This window comes from Peromyscus eremicus, chromosome 19 (assembly GCF_949786415.1).
Source record: "Peromyscus eremicus chromosome 19, PerEre_H2_v1, whole genome shotgun sequence".
NCBI lineage: Eukaryota > Metazoa > Chordata > Mammalia > Rodentia > Cricetidae > Peromyscus > Peromyscus eremicus.
The window spans coordinates 3,538,509-3,555,874 of NC_081435.1; the positions used below are offsets into that span (position 1 = coordinate 3,538,509).

At 41.8% G+C, this 17,366-nt stretch overlaps 1 protein-coding gene across 3 annotated transcripts in view; it reads right to left on the reverse strand.

The window, feature by feature from the left end:
- Positions 1-17,366, reverse strand: part of Osbpl1a (oxysterol binding protein like 1A) — a 191,967-nt gene that overhangs the window by 146,196 nt on the left and 28,405 nt on the right. For all 3 annotated transcript variants that reach the window (XM_059246373.1, XM_059246372.1, XM_059246374.1), the window contains exons 5-7: positions 11,968-12,079; positions 3,856-3,941; positions 2,245-2,389 (exon numbers count right to left, since the gene is read on the reverse strand). In XM_059246373.1, coding sequence (XP_059102356.1) covers positions 2,245-2,389; positions 3,856-3,941; positions 11,968-12,079 — 343 coding nt within the window. The remainder of the gene's footprint in view (positions 1-2,244; positions 2,390-3,855; positions 3,942-11,967; positions 12,080-17,366) is intronic.

The following is a 17,366-nucleotide window of genomic DNA, read 5'->3' on the forward strand; positions in this document are numbered from 1 at the left end:
GGTAATACGCCATGGTATGCTAATATAATTAATGACTTCAGGTAGAAGGTGAGACAGTGTTCCGGGATAAGCTCTCTGAGGCCAGGATGGTCAGCCCGAGAAGGACCTTGTGAAGACACAGGGGACAGCTAACTCGAAGGCCCCGAGGGGGAACAAGGTGGAGGACAAGAGACAGGGGGACAGCTCGCACACAGCCAGACGTCCGAGAGGCGCGAAGAGAAAGCTGTGGTTCCCAGACATAATGGACAGCTTCTGCAGCGTCTCAAGACAAGGAGTGACAGGGTGTGACTGACACCTACATTCTGTCAAAGTGTTATTTCATGACTATGAGAAATTACAACATTAACTGGCTGACCCTATTATTGTGCTTCAGGTTTGTAATAGCTCTACATTTCTATTAAATGTGAATTTAATAGAAATTCACATGCCATACAATTCTATACACCATACAATTCTAATTTAAAGGGCATAAATAAATCATTTTTAATGTGTTGGGAATTGTACACCTATGACATGGTTGTTTAAGGAGTTTTTTTTAATCTCTTATTAATATACCAAAATGTTTATCAAGGGAACGAAGGGTATGGAATGGCTCTCTGGAATGCCTTCAAGATAATCCAGGGGGTGGGAAGGGATGAAAGGAGAGTGGCCATTGCTTTTGACCTAGACAAAAGATCATGGGCTTGACTTCGTCCCGAGGCCGATTTAAGGACTGCTGATGTGTTCAGCAGTGGCTGTTGGCATCCTCTTCTTCAGTGAGGAGGAAAACCCTTTCGAAATGTTCACTGAGAAATCAGTCATCAGGTCAGCTTTTCCACACAGCACCTAGGAAGATAATGGTCTGCCAATTTTGTTATTTTCATCCTATTTTCAGGGCATTTTTGAGAAACTATGCTTCCAGCAGAGGGAGAGATAATATGATTTCTTTCATAGAATTCTGCCCCAATGCCAAAAATAAATTCTGAGCTGCTGCCAACTAGATGAAATCTCAGAGCCTCATCTCTGGACTCAATGTCTACAGGGTCAGGCACACAGAAGAATTCAATAAAGCACATTTAGAACTAATTGAGCAGGCTCCCTACCTACCTGAACTTATAACCAGCGATTTCAAAAAAAATGTGTGTGTTATCAAAACAAAATAAAATAAAACGTCTTTGTTCTCTGATGGGAAAATTCAAGAAAAATGTCATCTCTCTTCAAATTAATTTGCATAGAAGGAAATTTCAGTTTAGTCCCAACAATACTGTTACCAGGAACCTAAAAACCTTCCAACGTTCTGTCAACTGTGCATGCACAGCAGCATCAAGGTCAGAACTGAATGCCCAGAAGAAAAGCACAAATGCATAAAAAGCATTCAAAAGAAGGCTATCTCATTAGAAGCTTCAAATCCGCATACTGCTAAAAGGGATGTATAAACCCCAAAGTCAATTATTTGAGGCAACTTTTTGGATATTCACAGATATTTCCAAACTAGTGAAAACTCTGAATCCCCCACCACTAGCTTTTGCAGCTTGTTTTACAAGCTGAAGTGGAACAAGGTGACCTGGCTTCCTCCTTTAGCCCAGGCAACGGCCACGGGTTCCGACCGCAGTCTCTTCAGTGTCGTGTCTTAGAGCGTTTTGCTTGTGACTTTCTCATATAAAATGGCCCCCAAAAATCATGCTGAAATGCTGGGCTGTGTTCCTAAGTGCAAGATTATGATGTGCCTTGAAGAGAGAACTTGAGTTAGAGACGATGCACATAGGCTGAGGTGCTGTTGGCCATGACCTAGGTGTTAATGGATCAGCAACACATATTACATTACATAAGGTGATCTTAAACAGTAGCACTCATAAAACAAGGCTGTATATTGATCACTGATGAAAATGCCATGACAAGAGGCTCATGATAATCTAATCCTGGGTTCTCCAAAAAGAGCGGTTCAAAATTCTCTAATTCAGTGTTGGTGGCAACCATATGGAATGTAACTGCTACAAACAACAACCATCAATTGTACCTAACATTTCCCTGATGGGAGGATTATCCTGGTCAACAATGGGCTCATGTGGAGTAGAGAGTGCATTACTAGCTAAGTCTTAAAGGAGAAAAAAATGTCACTTTTATATTTGTGAATGTCCTTATTTAAAAATGAGACCATCCAATCTAACAAAGGCTGGATCCCAAACAGAATAATTTTAAATAGCACTAATTCATTTTATAGAGTCAATCAAAACGACCAAGGATGGGTCTCATCAGCATGCTCACCATTTTTGTTCTTCAGGTTGGGGTCAGCTCCACTCCTCAGGAGCTTTAAGGCACACTGTTTATGGGCCCGGTAAGCTGCACAGTGCAGGGGAGTGTTTCCTAACTGATCCGAACAGTTCACATCAGGAGGACTGGGCCTGCTGAGCTAACAAAGGAACACAATGTGATTATATGCCAAAGAAAGGCTCAGGTAGAGTCCTTAGGACGGCAGAGCAGAGCCCTCAGGATGGCAGAGCAGAGCAGAGCCCTCAGGAATGCAGAGCTCACAGGTAGGCAGACTACATCCCTTTGGCTCACACCTCAGCTGGCTATGCTTGTCCTCAGGAGCCATGATATCTGAGGCCTGTGTCCTAACACCACACATGACAGCAGTGCTACCCACCTACCCCTCACATTAAGATTTCATAGTGAGCCGGGGGGGGGAGGGGGGGGCCCCCGGTGGCGCACGCCTTTAATCCCAGCACTCGGGAGGCAGAGCCAGGCGGATCTCTGTGAGTTCAAGGCCAGCCTGGGCTACAGAGTGAGTTCCAGGACAGGAACCAAAACTACATGGAGAAAACCCTGTCTCAAAAAAACAAAAGATTTCACAGTGGTGGCACACGCCTTTAATCCCAGTACATGGAGGCAGAGGTAGGCGGATTTCTGAATTTGAGGCCAGCCTGGTCTACAGAGTGAGTTTCAGAACAGCCAGGACTACACAGAGCCAGGACACACAGGACTACACTGTCTGGAAAAGTTAAAAAAAAAAAAAAAAAAAAAAAGATCTCACTAACATGCTTGCTGTCCACAGCCTTGCATTCCATACTTGTGACAGCAGAGCTATAAATCCTGCACCTGCCCACAGTCCCCAGGCAGAGTCAAACCCGAGATGTTAGAAGCATAAATGTCAAGGTTCTTTCTGCTGAATCCGTCATCCCACCTCGCTGCTTCAGCAAGCTCTAGATAGTCTCCGTTTCACAAAATTTTTAAAATGTTGCAGGTACTATACTTAGAACCCAAAGAAGTGTTTTCAAGGGAGCTGAAATAACTTTAAAGCAAATGGCAATGCTTCAGTCTTGAATTCAGAACAAATTTAGAGTTTCATATTTAATGAGACCATGCAGCAAATGGAGAGGGGAAAGTAGGTCTCCCAGGAAGATGAGAAAAGGAGGCCGAGCTGGCAGCTTGCTGCTCCCAAACTGTCCCTTCTCGGTGTACCACTCTTCTAGAAGGACAATGTTCTTCCAGAATTCATTGCTCATCAGAAGGAGAAAAACTTGCTCCTTGACAGAACCTGTATTTTTTTTTTTCAATTTTAAATGGGCTTAATCTGAAAAAAATTTTTTAAAATTTTCTTTATCTTAACTATTTGCTATGAGGAACTGGGTTCTTAATCATCAGGTTTTTGATTGGGGAAAAGAAAATAAATCAGAAATTCAGAGATCCATCAGCATGTAAAGCTCCTAGACTATTCCCTGGCTGAGCTGCCAGGTAAGTGTGTGTGTGTGTGTGTGTGTGTGACACTTCTATTCTAGTGTGAAGATAAGAGATTTCCTCCCACAGTCACTGAACTATGAACTTAAAATTTAAGGAGAAACCACTACCATATAAAAACGTAATGCTCCTTGTTACCAGAGCTGACACTTCGGCTGTCCTGCCTTCCCTTGCTGCTCCTAAAAGCAATTCTTCAAGCTTTCTTTGTTGAGTCCTTTCCACAGCTGCAAGAGAAAAAAAAAAGTCTTACTCTACAGCTAGTACAATCCTACTGGAAAACTCATTACATTATAAAGGGGGGCTGGAAAGATGGCTGCTCTTGCAATGGACCTGAGTTGGGTTCCTGTTGTGGAACATTTGTACACTGTGTGAAGGTGTATTGCTGTGATTGGTGTAATAAAAAGCTGAACAGCCAATAGCCAGGCAGGAGGTATAGGTGGGACTTCCAGGGAGAGAAAAGAGGAGAAGATAATTGAGGTGCATAAAGGTGGCCAGTGAGACTATGAAGAAGCAGGACAGCCACAAGGCACGTGGCAGGATGCAGATTAATGGAAATGGGTTAATTTACATTACAAGAGCTAGTTAGGAACAAGCCTAAGCTGTAGGCCAGGCTTTCATAATTAGTAAGAAGTCTCCGTCTCATTTGGGAGTGAGCTGGAGGCCCAAAGGAAAGTCTGACTACAGGTTTCCAGCACCCACATTAGGCAGCTTACAACCACCTCTAACTCCATCTCCAGGGGCTCTGACACCCTCTGCTGGCTCCTGCAGGTACCCACCACACACGGAATACATTTACAAAGATACACACACAAATCCGTAAATAAAAATACTTAACAAAGATGAATAAAGAGTAAGTTGATCACAGTGTAGAAAAATACATATGTTTTGAACTGAAATTCAAATGCAGTTAGATTTGGAAGTTCTGCTTTTCATTTCCAGTGAGCTCCATTTTCTTCATTTTGGGGTGAAATTATAATTTCAATTCAAAGGACATTATGGATTTACTTATTTATAACACTTAGCATAAAACAACTTTTGATGATCAAAATACTACTGTTATCTGCCTGGGAAAGAAGATAAATGGGGTTTGTAACTTCTAGAAATGTTATAAAGGGGAAAGTAGTAATAAGAAATAGCAACTGGTAGTAAGATATATAAATAAAATATCTGTTTATTTTATACGATTCCAAATTACTTTACATACTTCTACAAAAAAAAAAAACAACCGTAAGTTGTATTTGTATTTAACAAATACTATAATACCAAGTGTCAAGCACTCCTATGTAACCACTAAGATAGGTGTTATTTTATGAATTACAAAGCAGAAGCTAGGTGGTAGAGTCACATGCCTTTAATCCCAGCACTTGGGAGGCAGGGACAGGCAGATCTCTGAGTTCCAGGACAGCCAAGACTACACAGAGAAACCTTGTCTCTAAAAACAATAAATAAATAAGTAGATACATACATACATAGATCCATAGACAGACAGACAGAGAACAAAGCAGGTATGGAGAGGTAAGGAAGACCACAGAGTGGAGGGCTGGGACTTTCAAGGCTGCTGCGGTCTCTAACGTTAGTTCTGAAATCCTATATGCAGAGGAGCAGCTGGCAATGTGATGAAAGAGTGGACTGTATCAACAAGCTCTCTTTTGCCTAGACTTGTTCTGTTGGGGAGGAGGAGGAGGAGGTGGTCACAGCTGCTGCTGATGCTTCAGGCTGAAGGTTTAGCTCAGTAGTAAAGAACCTGCCTACCAAGTACAAAGTCCTGGGTTAAATCCTTAGCACTGTAAAACAAGGGCCTGTAAGTGTTCTTTTTAGCCAAGTATTGTGGTATACTCCTGTAACCCCAACACATGGGACACAGCAAAAGGATCAGGAGTTCAAAGTTACTCTCTGGTACATAGCAAGTTTAAGGCCACCTTAGACTGTATGAGACCTTGTTTCAAAATAACAACAAAGAAGCAAGTTCCCACAAATATTTAGTGATCCAGCTTAACATGTACTACAAAGGCCAGAAGAGTCATTCCCTAACAGTCCTCCTGGCTAAGGAAGACATTCTAGTCTACTCTTCCCCTGGGCAGAGAAGCCAATGAGGAGCCAGGTAAGTGGGGAAAGGAACATTTACTAAGGGCTAGTCATTACTGTGTGCTCGAAACACAGTTAAACAAACACATACACTGCATAGGAAAGTCTGGGACTAATAACTGACTACAGTTACTACCTATCATCTTCTATGCTCATATCTTTATTCCCATGCACTAGCTATCTATCACCTACCTGTCTGTCCGTCTGTCTCTATTTCTCTCTGTCCACACAAGCTCTCAGTGGCTTCCTCTGTTGCTGGAGTTGCTCTGTTTACTCTTTCCTCTCACTAAGCTGTGAGCACTCGGAGAGCGGCAGTATTCCCTTTAGTCCTGTGCACACCACTATCATGCATAGCATTACCCTTGGCTGTGACTTATTTCTTCCTCATTCTGGAAGCAGGATACTCATCTGCATCCTTAATTATCCAGAGCATTTATGAGTGGCTGGAATAAAGTGTATCTGCCTAACAACAATCAGGTGGCCAATAGCCATATTCCAACTTTAGAATTGAAAAAACGGAATAAACTAATATTCATTTCTACAATTTCTAGGCTCACAAATGAGGGAACACAGTCAAGGATTCAAAATGTCCCTGGGCATTTCCTGTCCTGTGTTTATCATGGCACACAAAGAAGTCTGCTGACTCAGCCAAAGAGAAGCAGAGGCTTCGGTTTGGGGTAGAGGGCCCCTAAACTGTTCTTTTAGTGTGCTGTTCAGATAGATGTTTCAGCTGGTGGGAAAGCGAGCTGAACAGTAATGACGTCCATGGTTCTGAATGTTTTCCTCACTGAATGTTCCTTTTGACTTTTGGCACAAGGTCTCATGCAGCCCAGACTGGCCTTGATCACACTAGGTAGCTGAGGCTGGCCTGGAAGTCACGGGCACCTGATCTCCCTCCCAGCCACTGGCATCACTGGCCCCCACCTACATTTTAAGTCTCTCTCCATCCTGAAGACACTTAGCTGCTTCCTGGAGCAGGTTACATAATAACACAATTACTGTACAGACAGCACCTGGGAAAGGAATTTCATGAAGTCTCTACTTTGCAGTCACCACAGAAATGAATGATTGGGACAAATGTTACTAATGAACATTGTATTCATGACTAGAAGTTTACTGGTAAACAAGATATTTATGTTACCCCTTCCACAGTCTACTTACTAGTTACAAAGGAAAAAGCTACTTTGTTTCAGCAGGTCACAGTAGCAGAGTTAGTCAGTGTCAGCTGCCTCAATAGTGGCACAGATCAATTCACGTGCTTCCTAATCTTATGCAGTAACACAGGAGACAACCTCACCTACTTAGTATTCCTGCCCCCAGGCATGTACTGTATCTAATCACCTGGAAAGAAAATCTCAAACTGAGGGACATCAATTAAAAAATCCTCAACTGTCTTTCCAACAAACTCTCTCCCCAATAAACACACATACTTCGTGACATACAAGTCTCACCATGCAGCTCTAGCTGGCCTGGAACTCAGTCTAGACAAGGCAGGCCTCAAACTTGAGACAATCCCCCTCCTCAGTCGAAGCTGCCCTCCTCTTCAAGAAGGTCAATACTATATAAAACAAAAGCTGGTGTGTTGTCTCAGACAAAAGGGGCTGGAGAGACATGACAGATACAACACAGAATTATGAAATAGATCCAGACTGGATAGATGTCACATGGACAACTGATAAAATTTGTATATGAAATGTGTATTATATTATAAAAGGCTCAGTATTCCTTTTCCACAATTCGTGGGATTAAAAAGTGTTTAAACTTTCAGAGTTTAAAATTTCATAGTTTTTTTTTTTGAGATTTTGGAGTATTTGCAAACTTCAATGGTAAAGTGTCCCTAATCCAAAATTAGAAATGTTCAAACACACTAGGCCCTCTTCATAATCAAGACAGTAGCATGATCTGCTTAAGGGACCCCTGGCAGTGGAATCAGGATCTGTCCCTGGTTCACGAGGAGCTGGCTTTTTGGAGCCCATTACCTCTGGTGGGACACCTTGCTCACCCTTGATGCAGGGGGAGGGACTTAGACCTGCCTCAGCTGAATGTAGCAGGCTTTACTGACTCCCCATGGGAGGCCTTATCTTTTCGAAGGAGGAAAAGGGGGGTGGGTTGTGGGACAGAGGCTGAGGGGAGAGTGGGAGGAGGGAAGGGGGGGGTCTATGGTTGGTATGTAAAATGAATAAAAAATTTCTTAATAAAAAAATGTTCAAATACCCTTAACTTCTTAGGCATTGTGATATTCAAAAGTTTTAGAACTTGGAGCCATTCCAATTCAGATTGGGGATGCTCAGTCTGTATATTAGATTTATTTCTTTCTTTTTATATGCATGAGTGTTTTGTCAATGTGTGTATCTATGCATCATGCCTATACCATGTGGATGCTGGGAAATGAACCTGGGTCTTCTGTAAGAAAAACAAGTGCTCAGCTGCTGAGTCATCTATCTCTCCAGCCACTCAATTTATCTCTACTAGTGCTAAATTTTTCTGATGCTGACCATTAGTCAGCCTTTGACACGCATAGGTTCTATCTCTGGATTTAACCAACCACAGACTGAAAATGAAATAAAATACAAAGAATCTGTTCTGAACACTGTATTCCTTGCCATTATTTCCTGAGAATTACAACACAACTGTTTATATAACATAAGCTGTATGAGGCATTACAAGTACTCCAGAGGCTACTGAATCGATTTTCACGGGGGTATCAATACTGTCCAGCGAAGACAGGAGTCTTCTTCACAAAGGTGCTGGGACAACCAGAACTTACACAGGAACAGGTCTTCCCTCGCCCACAGCATATGAAACTTTAACTCAGAATGGAGCACAGGCATATAAAAAGGCAGACCTCTTAAACAGAACATTTTGTGACTTTAAGCTAAGAACACCAGAAACCCAAGAACAAAGGGGAAAAACCAGATCAATGGTTCCTCATCAATCAATCAACAACAGGTCCACACAAACAAAACTTTTTCAAAAGTGAAAAAGCAACCTCCATGGGAGGGAAGTTTAGAAATCATGTATCTGGAGACTGAAGAGACGGCTCAGCAGTTAAGAGCACTGGCTGCTCCTCCAGAGAACCAGGGTTCAATTCCCAGCACGTGCATGGTAGCTCACACCTGTCTATAACTCAGTTCCAGTGGATATGGAACCCTCACATGGACATACATGAAGGCAAAAACACTAATACACATAAAATAAAATTTTAAAAAATCATATATCTGAAGATGGACTTGTATAAACAGCTCATATTAAATAATTTGTGCACAGTTTAAAGGCATATGGGAGGCTACCTGTAGGCTCCACTCACACACACAACACACAAAAACACAAACAAACCATTTTATAAAAGGCACTTGAGTACCCATGTATTTTAGAAACCACAGGCCCAGGACTTTAAGATTCTGCAACCAACGCCCAAAGATATGGTGAGGGTTTCATTGTGATTATGTAAGAAGACACCCTGTTCTTGAGCCATACTGATGTGTTTGGAGGAAATAATGCCATTCAGTATGCAAATTACTTTCAAGAGGTTGGACCCAAAAAAATCAATTCAGTAGCATCAAATAATATTTTAAAAGATAAACTAGATACAGGCAAGATGTTTGAATGTGTAATATAAGTGAAAGACAAAAGGCATGCAAGTATTCACTTAATTACTCTTAAAACTTCCCATAAGCTAAGAATGGGGGGGGGGTTTATTCCTCACTGCACCTCACCTTTCAAGGCAACTCACACCCTTGTGTACAACACAGTGGGCCCAAGATAAACTCTGGCACTCAACCTCTGGCTCGTTAACTAGCTACTGTTCTACACAAATCAGACCATCTCTATCTAAATACCATCACTTCAGAGAGTTGGATGTGGTTTTGTTATGCCTACCTCTATTTTCCTGGCTCCATGTTTTATCCAGCTATCTGGTTTATGGCCTATCTATTATCATGCTGACCCCAGCACTTCCTGGAGTCTGCAAATGAAGACTTAATGCCATCCACAAACGGCATTGGATCTGGGTAAGGTGATCTCATCAGAACAGAATCACTCAATTAATTCTCCATTTTCTATTTTCTACTTCCTGGGCTAGGACCACAGGAGCTGATGAATGGCATTGCCTGTAAAGTCAATGACATCCTTGCCTTTGCACAGCTTGGGTTTCAGAAGAACCTTAGAGCATGTCTTCACAATTCCCTTTATTAAATGTCCACTTGTCCAACTAAGCTAACATTCAGTCTCTCAGGAAAATCTCGGTCTCAGGTTCCCATGAGACAACAGAATGACAGAACAGGATAAAAAACAGTTACCTCACCTTTCAATTAGATCACAGTGTATTAAAGGGCAAAGACCAATATGAGTCCTTAAGTCAAACACTACAGTGGCTGACAGAAGATAAGTGTAGGTCTGGCTATTCACTGAAACCAGAGAGTTCATGTCAAGGGGGACACTAGCTGAAGATGTGACAAAATGTCAGCCTCCAAGAGTAGCTAGAGGTAGCTGATTGTGACCAGTGCAGTGACTGATGCAGAGAAAGATCTCACCAAACCCCACACACAGTATGTGCAGTATGTGTTAATAACAATTCTCTAATATAGATGCCTAACAAACATTCATTATTTTGTAACTACAGAATAAGCAAGAAGAGTTCAACCTTTTAAATGAAATGGAAAATTGTTAAAAGCAAGAGTGTAGTTTTACATGAATAAAAATACTAATAATTAAAGTTACAAAGTTAACATCCTTAAACACAAAGGTGTATCAACCCTACTCTGAATTGCAAGAGAGAAAAACAGAGTATGTGTGAAGTTGCATCTGTAATTCTGAGACCTCATCTGCAATGTAGAAACTACCTGCTCTAGCCTTACAGCAAAACCTGGACCACTCAAAGACTAATCCTATTACCTAGGGCTTTTGCTGTGGGATGGTCTGTATGTCAAATTACTCTGATTGGTCAATAAATAAAACACTGATTGGCCAGTGGCTAGGCAGGAAGTATAGGCGAGACTAACAGAGAGGAGAAAAGAGAAAACAGGAAGGTGGAGGGAGTCACTGCCAGCCGCCACCATGACAAGCAGCATGTGAAGATGCTGGTAAGCCACGAGCCACGTGGCAAGGTATAGATTTATAGAAATGGATTAATTTAAGCTGTAAGAACAGTTAGCAAGAAGCCTACCACGGCCATACAGTTTGTAAGCAATATAAGTCTCTGTGTTTACTTGGTTGGGTCTGAGTGGCTGTGGGACTGGCAGGTGGGAGAGATTTGTCCTGACTGTGGGCCAGGCAGAAAAACTCTAGCTACAGGCTTTTCTAGTATAAACATGGGAGTGGTTTTGTTTTAAACTGTAGTGGAGAAATTTCTCTACACAATTAAAGGCTCATACATCTTTTTAAATGCAATTAAATCTCTGATGTCCATAGCAATTAAACCAATCCATCAAGAAATGAGTGTTGGTGTTACACTACAGTGAGGTCCTGGGGAAGATAAGGCCAGGCAGCAATACCCTCTACAGTAACGACTCGTGCAGAACAACTAGAGCTCCCTCCGACAGTTTCTCTGCCCTTTTTTCTAGACTCTCATTATCATGCTACAGCAGTCTATCTAAGCTGCATCTTCTCGTTCTACATTTTCTACTTTTCATTCGGTTGTGCATTTGAGAACATTTTTAACTTGCTAGGTTCTTTTACAAGTGAAGATTTTAATAGTTATAAAGTAAATGTCCCAGCTTGGATGTGAAATGGTCCCCAGCTGTGGTCATGTTTTGGGAGGTCACGGAACCTCTGAGGTGGAACCTAGCAGAGGAAAGTGAATAGCTGCAGAATGGGCCTTGAGTTTCACAGCCCTGGCCCTCTTCTGGCCCTCTCTCTGCTCCCTGTTCCTCCAAAGTAAAAAGAACAGTCCCACCCACATGCTCCTACTACCATGGAGCCACCGTCATGCCTTTTTGCCATAACAGGTTGGATCCCTTTCCAAGTGTAAGCCAACTTAAGTCCTTCACCAGGCTGCTTCTGCAGCTCTTCTGCCCAGCAGCAGTAACTAACGGAGTGAGGAAACAGATAAAGTTGCATCTCAACAAGGACTCTGTAATGACATCAGCAATACAGATAGGTTTGTTGTCATCTGTGACCTTAGCAATAATACAACCAAACACTATTGATATTAAGATCCATGTTTACCTTCAAGCATGTCTCTGATTTCTTTGTCATGGGTGACTTCTTTTGCTGTCTGTCCACTCCCATTTACAACCGTAGTATCGGCATTGTATTCTAAAAGAAGCATTACCAGCTCCTAAATAAACAGAGAAATTTTCTTAGCTGTTACTAAGCTGCTACTTTATTGTATGACAGTCTTTTCCAAATTACTGATTGCTATAATTTCTAAAATAGAAAAACATTATGTAAGAATCTTCATACCAAATCAATTATGTCTACAATATATGATTCAAATAATTCTGCTAATAACTGACAATTGCTTAAACAATTCCCATCCCACAATCAATATATAGCCAATTTCTGCAGTTGACTTTAAAAAGTAAATTGTCTGGGGGCTAAAATGACAGCTCAGCAGTTAAGAGCACTTGTTTCTTGTGCAGAGGGGCAGGTTCACTTCCCAGCACCATATGGTGGCTCACAACCATCAGTAATCCCAGCTCCAGGGCTCCAACAGGTATGGTATTCATACACTCATGCTGGCAAAACATTCATACACATAACATAAAAATAACTAAGTCTAAAAACAGTGTAAGTAAATTATCCAGTTATTTTTATGAAAACAACTCATGATTACATTAAATATGTAAGCAAACAAACCACAATTTATAGAGAATTCAGTATATTCACTCATTTTAATAAAGCCTGATGAGAATAATTTCTTGAACACTTACATTTTCAAAACCTAATTTTAACATTTTAATTATTTTCTAAAGTAATACAGACTGATAGGACATATCACATTGAAAGAATAGTTTATACTGAAACAATTTCCTGAAGTCAATATTCAATAAAGAGAGTGTGGTAGTTTTAATGTAACTGGTCCCCATAAACTCATAGGGAGTGAAACAATTACGAAGTATGGCTTTGTTGGAGTGGGTGCGGCCTTACTGGAAGAAGTCTGTCACTGTGGGGCGGGCTTTGAGGTTTCCTATGCTCGAGATACCACCCAGTGTCTCAATCAACTGTTTGTTCCCTGCAAGATGTAGGATTCTCAGCTCCAGCACCATGTCTGCCTGCACGCTGCCATGCTCCCTGCCATGATGATAATGGACTGAACCTCTGAACTGTAATTAAATGTTTTCCTTTATAAGAGTTGCTATGGTATTGGTGTCTCTTCACAGCAATAGAAACCCTAACTAAGAGAATATTACTCATTTTCACTCTGTGGTTAACTTTTGGAACTTCAGTATGACTGGTAATGTACTAATATGTAAGCCTAGCATCATATCACTGGGTCAGCCACACAACCTAAGACAAGCAACATGGGGAAAACCCAGACAGCAGACATGTGGTGCATGCCCTAGGACACACAGCACCCAGGAAGGGTGCCAACACTTCACTTTTAGCTCCACACTAAGTGCTGTTCCAACTCCTAGACTTATGGTCCCTGAAAAACATGGCATGAGAACCTGTCTGTCCTATACTTTTCATCTTTCCTTCAGGCCTTAAAATCCCCTACATTATTTTTAAGTATTCACACTTAACTACTTAAGTATATATAATATAATGGACAATAATATATCTACTTCATATACTATATAATATACATTAGTCACTATATGATAACCACAAACATTTTAGTCTATGTCTTTCCAGTTGGTGCTCCTCCAAGTAAGCTTGAGCCTTCCTATGGAGCCTAGGCTGGCCTCTTCTTGCCTTGCTTTTTTCCAGTAGATAAGGCCATAGGAGATACATAGAGAAACAGTTAGAAAACCCAACTAGTATTTTAATAAAGGGAATTTTTAAATGACACTTCAGTATTTTATGTCATCCTAGAGGTAATATTTCATGAAAATATTTCATGTGAGAAAATGAACCCAGAGAGTGATAAAAATTATTAACAAAATTGCATTGATGTTGGCATACACATTTAATCCCAGTATTTGGAAGGCAGAAGCAGGTGGGTCTCTAAGTTCGAGGCCAACCTGTCTATAGAGCAAGTTCCAGGACAGTCAGGGCTACAAAAAAACCCTGTCTTGAAAAACTAAACCAAACCAAACCAAAATTATTTGCAAATCATGTATTTGATAAGAGAACTGTATATAGAATATATAAAGAACTTTACAACTAACAACAAGATAATCCAATTTTAAAATGCGAAGAGCAGGGTTTGGCAGCTCATACCTGTAAACCCAGCATTCAGGAGGCTGAAGAAAAGGGATCATGAGTTCAAGGCCATCCTGGGCTACATACTGGCATCTTATCTCAGAGACAAAAAACAGAAATTTTTTAAAATAAATAAAATGGGCGAGATAGCATTTGAACAATCTGAAAAGAACTTCTGAGCCGCCCGCCCTGCCTTGACTTCCTCAATCAGGGGCTCTAGGTCTACTTAGCCACCTCCAGGTGGGGAAGGCAAGCTCTCAGAAAAGAGCTAGTGTCAGAATAGACGTGTTATTCAGAGTCAAAATTAGAAGAGCAGAAGACACCGTGAGGACTGGTGACTGCATTTTATCCCACTGTCATCGACGAGACACCCAAACGGACAAGTCGGGGATGACTCTGACATCTCGGTGGACAAGAGGCTTTGTGTTCAGGGCATTGCAAAATAACTCTGCTTGCACTCGAAACTGTTCTGCAAGCCCAACTGTGCTTCCCTCTCACCCAATTCAAGGCCACCTTGTCTTCTGTAACACTGCAGATCCAAGACAGCTCTGTCACCTGCTCATCCCCGAGACCCTCCTGAGCTGTCCCTGGTGCTGAAGGAAGAACTCCTTTAATCTGCTGGTTTTGCTGTCATCTTCTAAACCTTTCACTAACTCCCCAAATTCTATTTATTAATCTGACTTTAGTTATGTATTTAACATGTAAAAGGCCCTACAGAGAAAACATTCCTAGATTCAAATACTAAAGGCAGAATGGGAAGCTACCATGCAGGGGATGGACCTTGGGCTCACTCCTCAGCGTTAGGGAGGTGGGGAAGCGCCACAAAACTGACAAAGAGAAGTCTGACAGAATTGCAGCTCAGATCATGATGCTCACTGGGACAACCCCAGTAGAAGGTGGAAGTGGGGTTTTAAAAAAGCCAGGAAAATGTCTGAGGGATAAAGCCTAGGTCAAAAGCAATGGGGACATTCCTAATTCTCAGCACAGAGGGCAAGAACGGTCCACGGTGAAGTATTTTGAGTACCAATGCAAACACTGCACAAGGATCCAGTGTGAGGACCAGGCGTCCCTTTTTAGACACAGGAGACATCAGTGGCCTGAAGACAGCATGCCAGGCCGCCAACGGGGGACCCGGACGCCTTATGAGAAGCATGGGGTGAAATAACAGATTCCAAAATAATCCCCGAGGAAGATCGAATGGCGCCAAAAGAACAGATTGGCTGGGTGAGGTGGAACATTTCCAGAGAAAAGAGAAGGGTAAGAAAAACATGGAGAAATGCTTCGCAGGAACGAGCATCAAGCAAGCAGAGAACCAGCCGGAGACTGTGCCTACTCCTCCTGGAGAAGTCTCAGCTGTCAGACTAAAATGTGGAAATAGACGCCCTGAGACCTAGAGAGCCACAGCGACCTCCAAAGACTCCAGCTAAGCGCTGACCGCGAGAACCAGGCGAGAGGGGTGCCAGGGACTGTCGGAGGGCTGTGGTCTTAAATCAGGGCTCAAAGCAGGCTCAGGGCCGACTACGGAGTTCAGCCGCCTCCTAACCGCTCACTCTGCTCTGTCTACTTCCTTTCCTCAGTCTTCTCGTCACCTGTAGTTAGTGTCTGCTTCCCCTCAGTGAAAAGTGTGAGGTGCTCCATTTCTCCCTATACCTGAACAGCAGCCACTTCGGAACATTTACCCATAAATAAAGATATTCTGTTTCACATATTGCTGGCCAAGAAAGCACTTTGTCCAATTTGTCTAATAAGTCAGAAGACTAAAGTCTACTTATTCTGTTCCTCTTTTTTGGCGAGTGTCTCACTAAAAGGAGTACCACACAACGAAGGTGACAGAAAAGTTAGCACAGTCGTTAGTCACGTCCCCAACTGCCCTCACCCCACCCTGCACACCCACTGTCAATCACTCCTTATTAAACTATTACGTTGCTGTCAGCATCACACAAGTCACCTCAGATGAAAAAGAGGGAAATACCCACACCCACATTGCTTTCTGAGCAATTTACTATGAAGTAATTAGCATGGCATCAATTTTACCCTGCAAAAAGACACAGTTCTTTGGCTTTTAGTATACTCACAGAATTGCGCTATAATATATACTACTGAATTGCTGTGGATGATTGATTGATAAATAAAACACTGATTGGCCAGTAGCCAGGCAGGAAGTATAGGCGGGACTAGCAGAGAGGAGAATTGGGAGAACAGGAAGGCGGAGTGGGAGGAGATGCCAGCCTGCTGTCCAGGGAGCAGCATGTAAAGGCAGCAGGTAAAGCCTCGGAACACGTGGCAACATATAGATTAACAAAAATGGGTTAATTTAAGTTAAAAGAACTAGATAACAAGAAGCCTGCCACAGCCATACAGTTTGTAAGCAATATGTGTGTTTACTCTGTGTGTTTACTCTGTTGGGTCTGAGCAACTGCAGGATTGGCGGGTGAGAGAGATTTGTCCTGACTGTGGGCCAGGCAGGACTGGAGAAAACTTTAGCCACACTGAATATCAGAACATTTCGTCACCCTCAAGAGCCCTCATATCCACAGATAATTGCTCCCCATTCTGGTCCTTTTCCACGTCCCCTAGAAACCACTCATCTACATTAGGTCTTTATGGACTTGCTTCCTAAACATTTCAATGAAAGAATTATCCATTGTATAGCCGTATGTGTATGGTCTCTTCCAATCACAGGATGGAGGTTCTTCTGTTTGGGCATGTACCAGTACTTCATTCTTCTACTGCTGAGCAACTTCTCCAGCATCTGGGCACCACACCTTGCTTATTCATTAGATGAACATTTAGGCTTTTGTTTTTTGTCTATTATGAATGATGCTGCTAAGAATATTACCATATTGATTTGTTTAAACTTTATTATAAAGAATGCCATAAATTAAAAAAAAAATCACACATGAAAATTAACCAGACCCAAAGACTATAAAATTCAATGAATTTCTATACAATTAGAATAGGCATTTGGGAATTATAGAGCTTCACATTAGATTTTATACTTTAGCTATGGAATGTATTTTTATGAATTTATCCACTTCCAAAAATAAAAACTCCATAACAGAGCTGGAGCTAGAAGAACGATGAGCTAGTTTACACTCACTTGTCCATGACCTGCATTCACTAACTTAAACACTCACAACACTGTGAGGTATCAACTACTATCAGAGCTCTGTTTAGAGACAATGAACCTGGCCAGAGGTTAATAAATGTGTTACATATTTGTAAGAAAACATACTAAACAGGTACAAAGTGTAGCC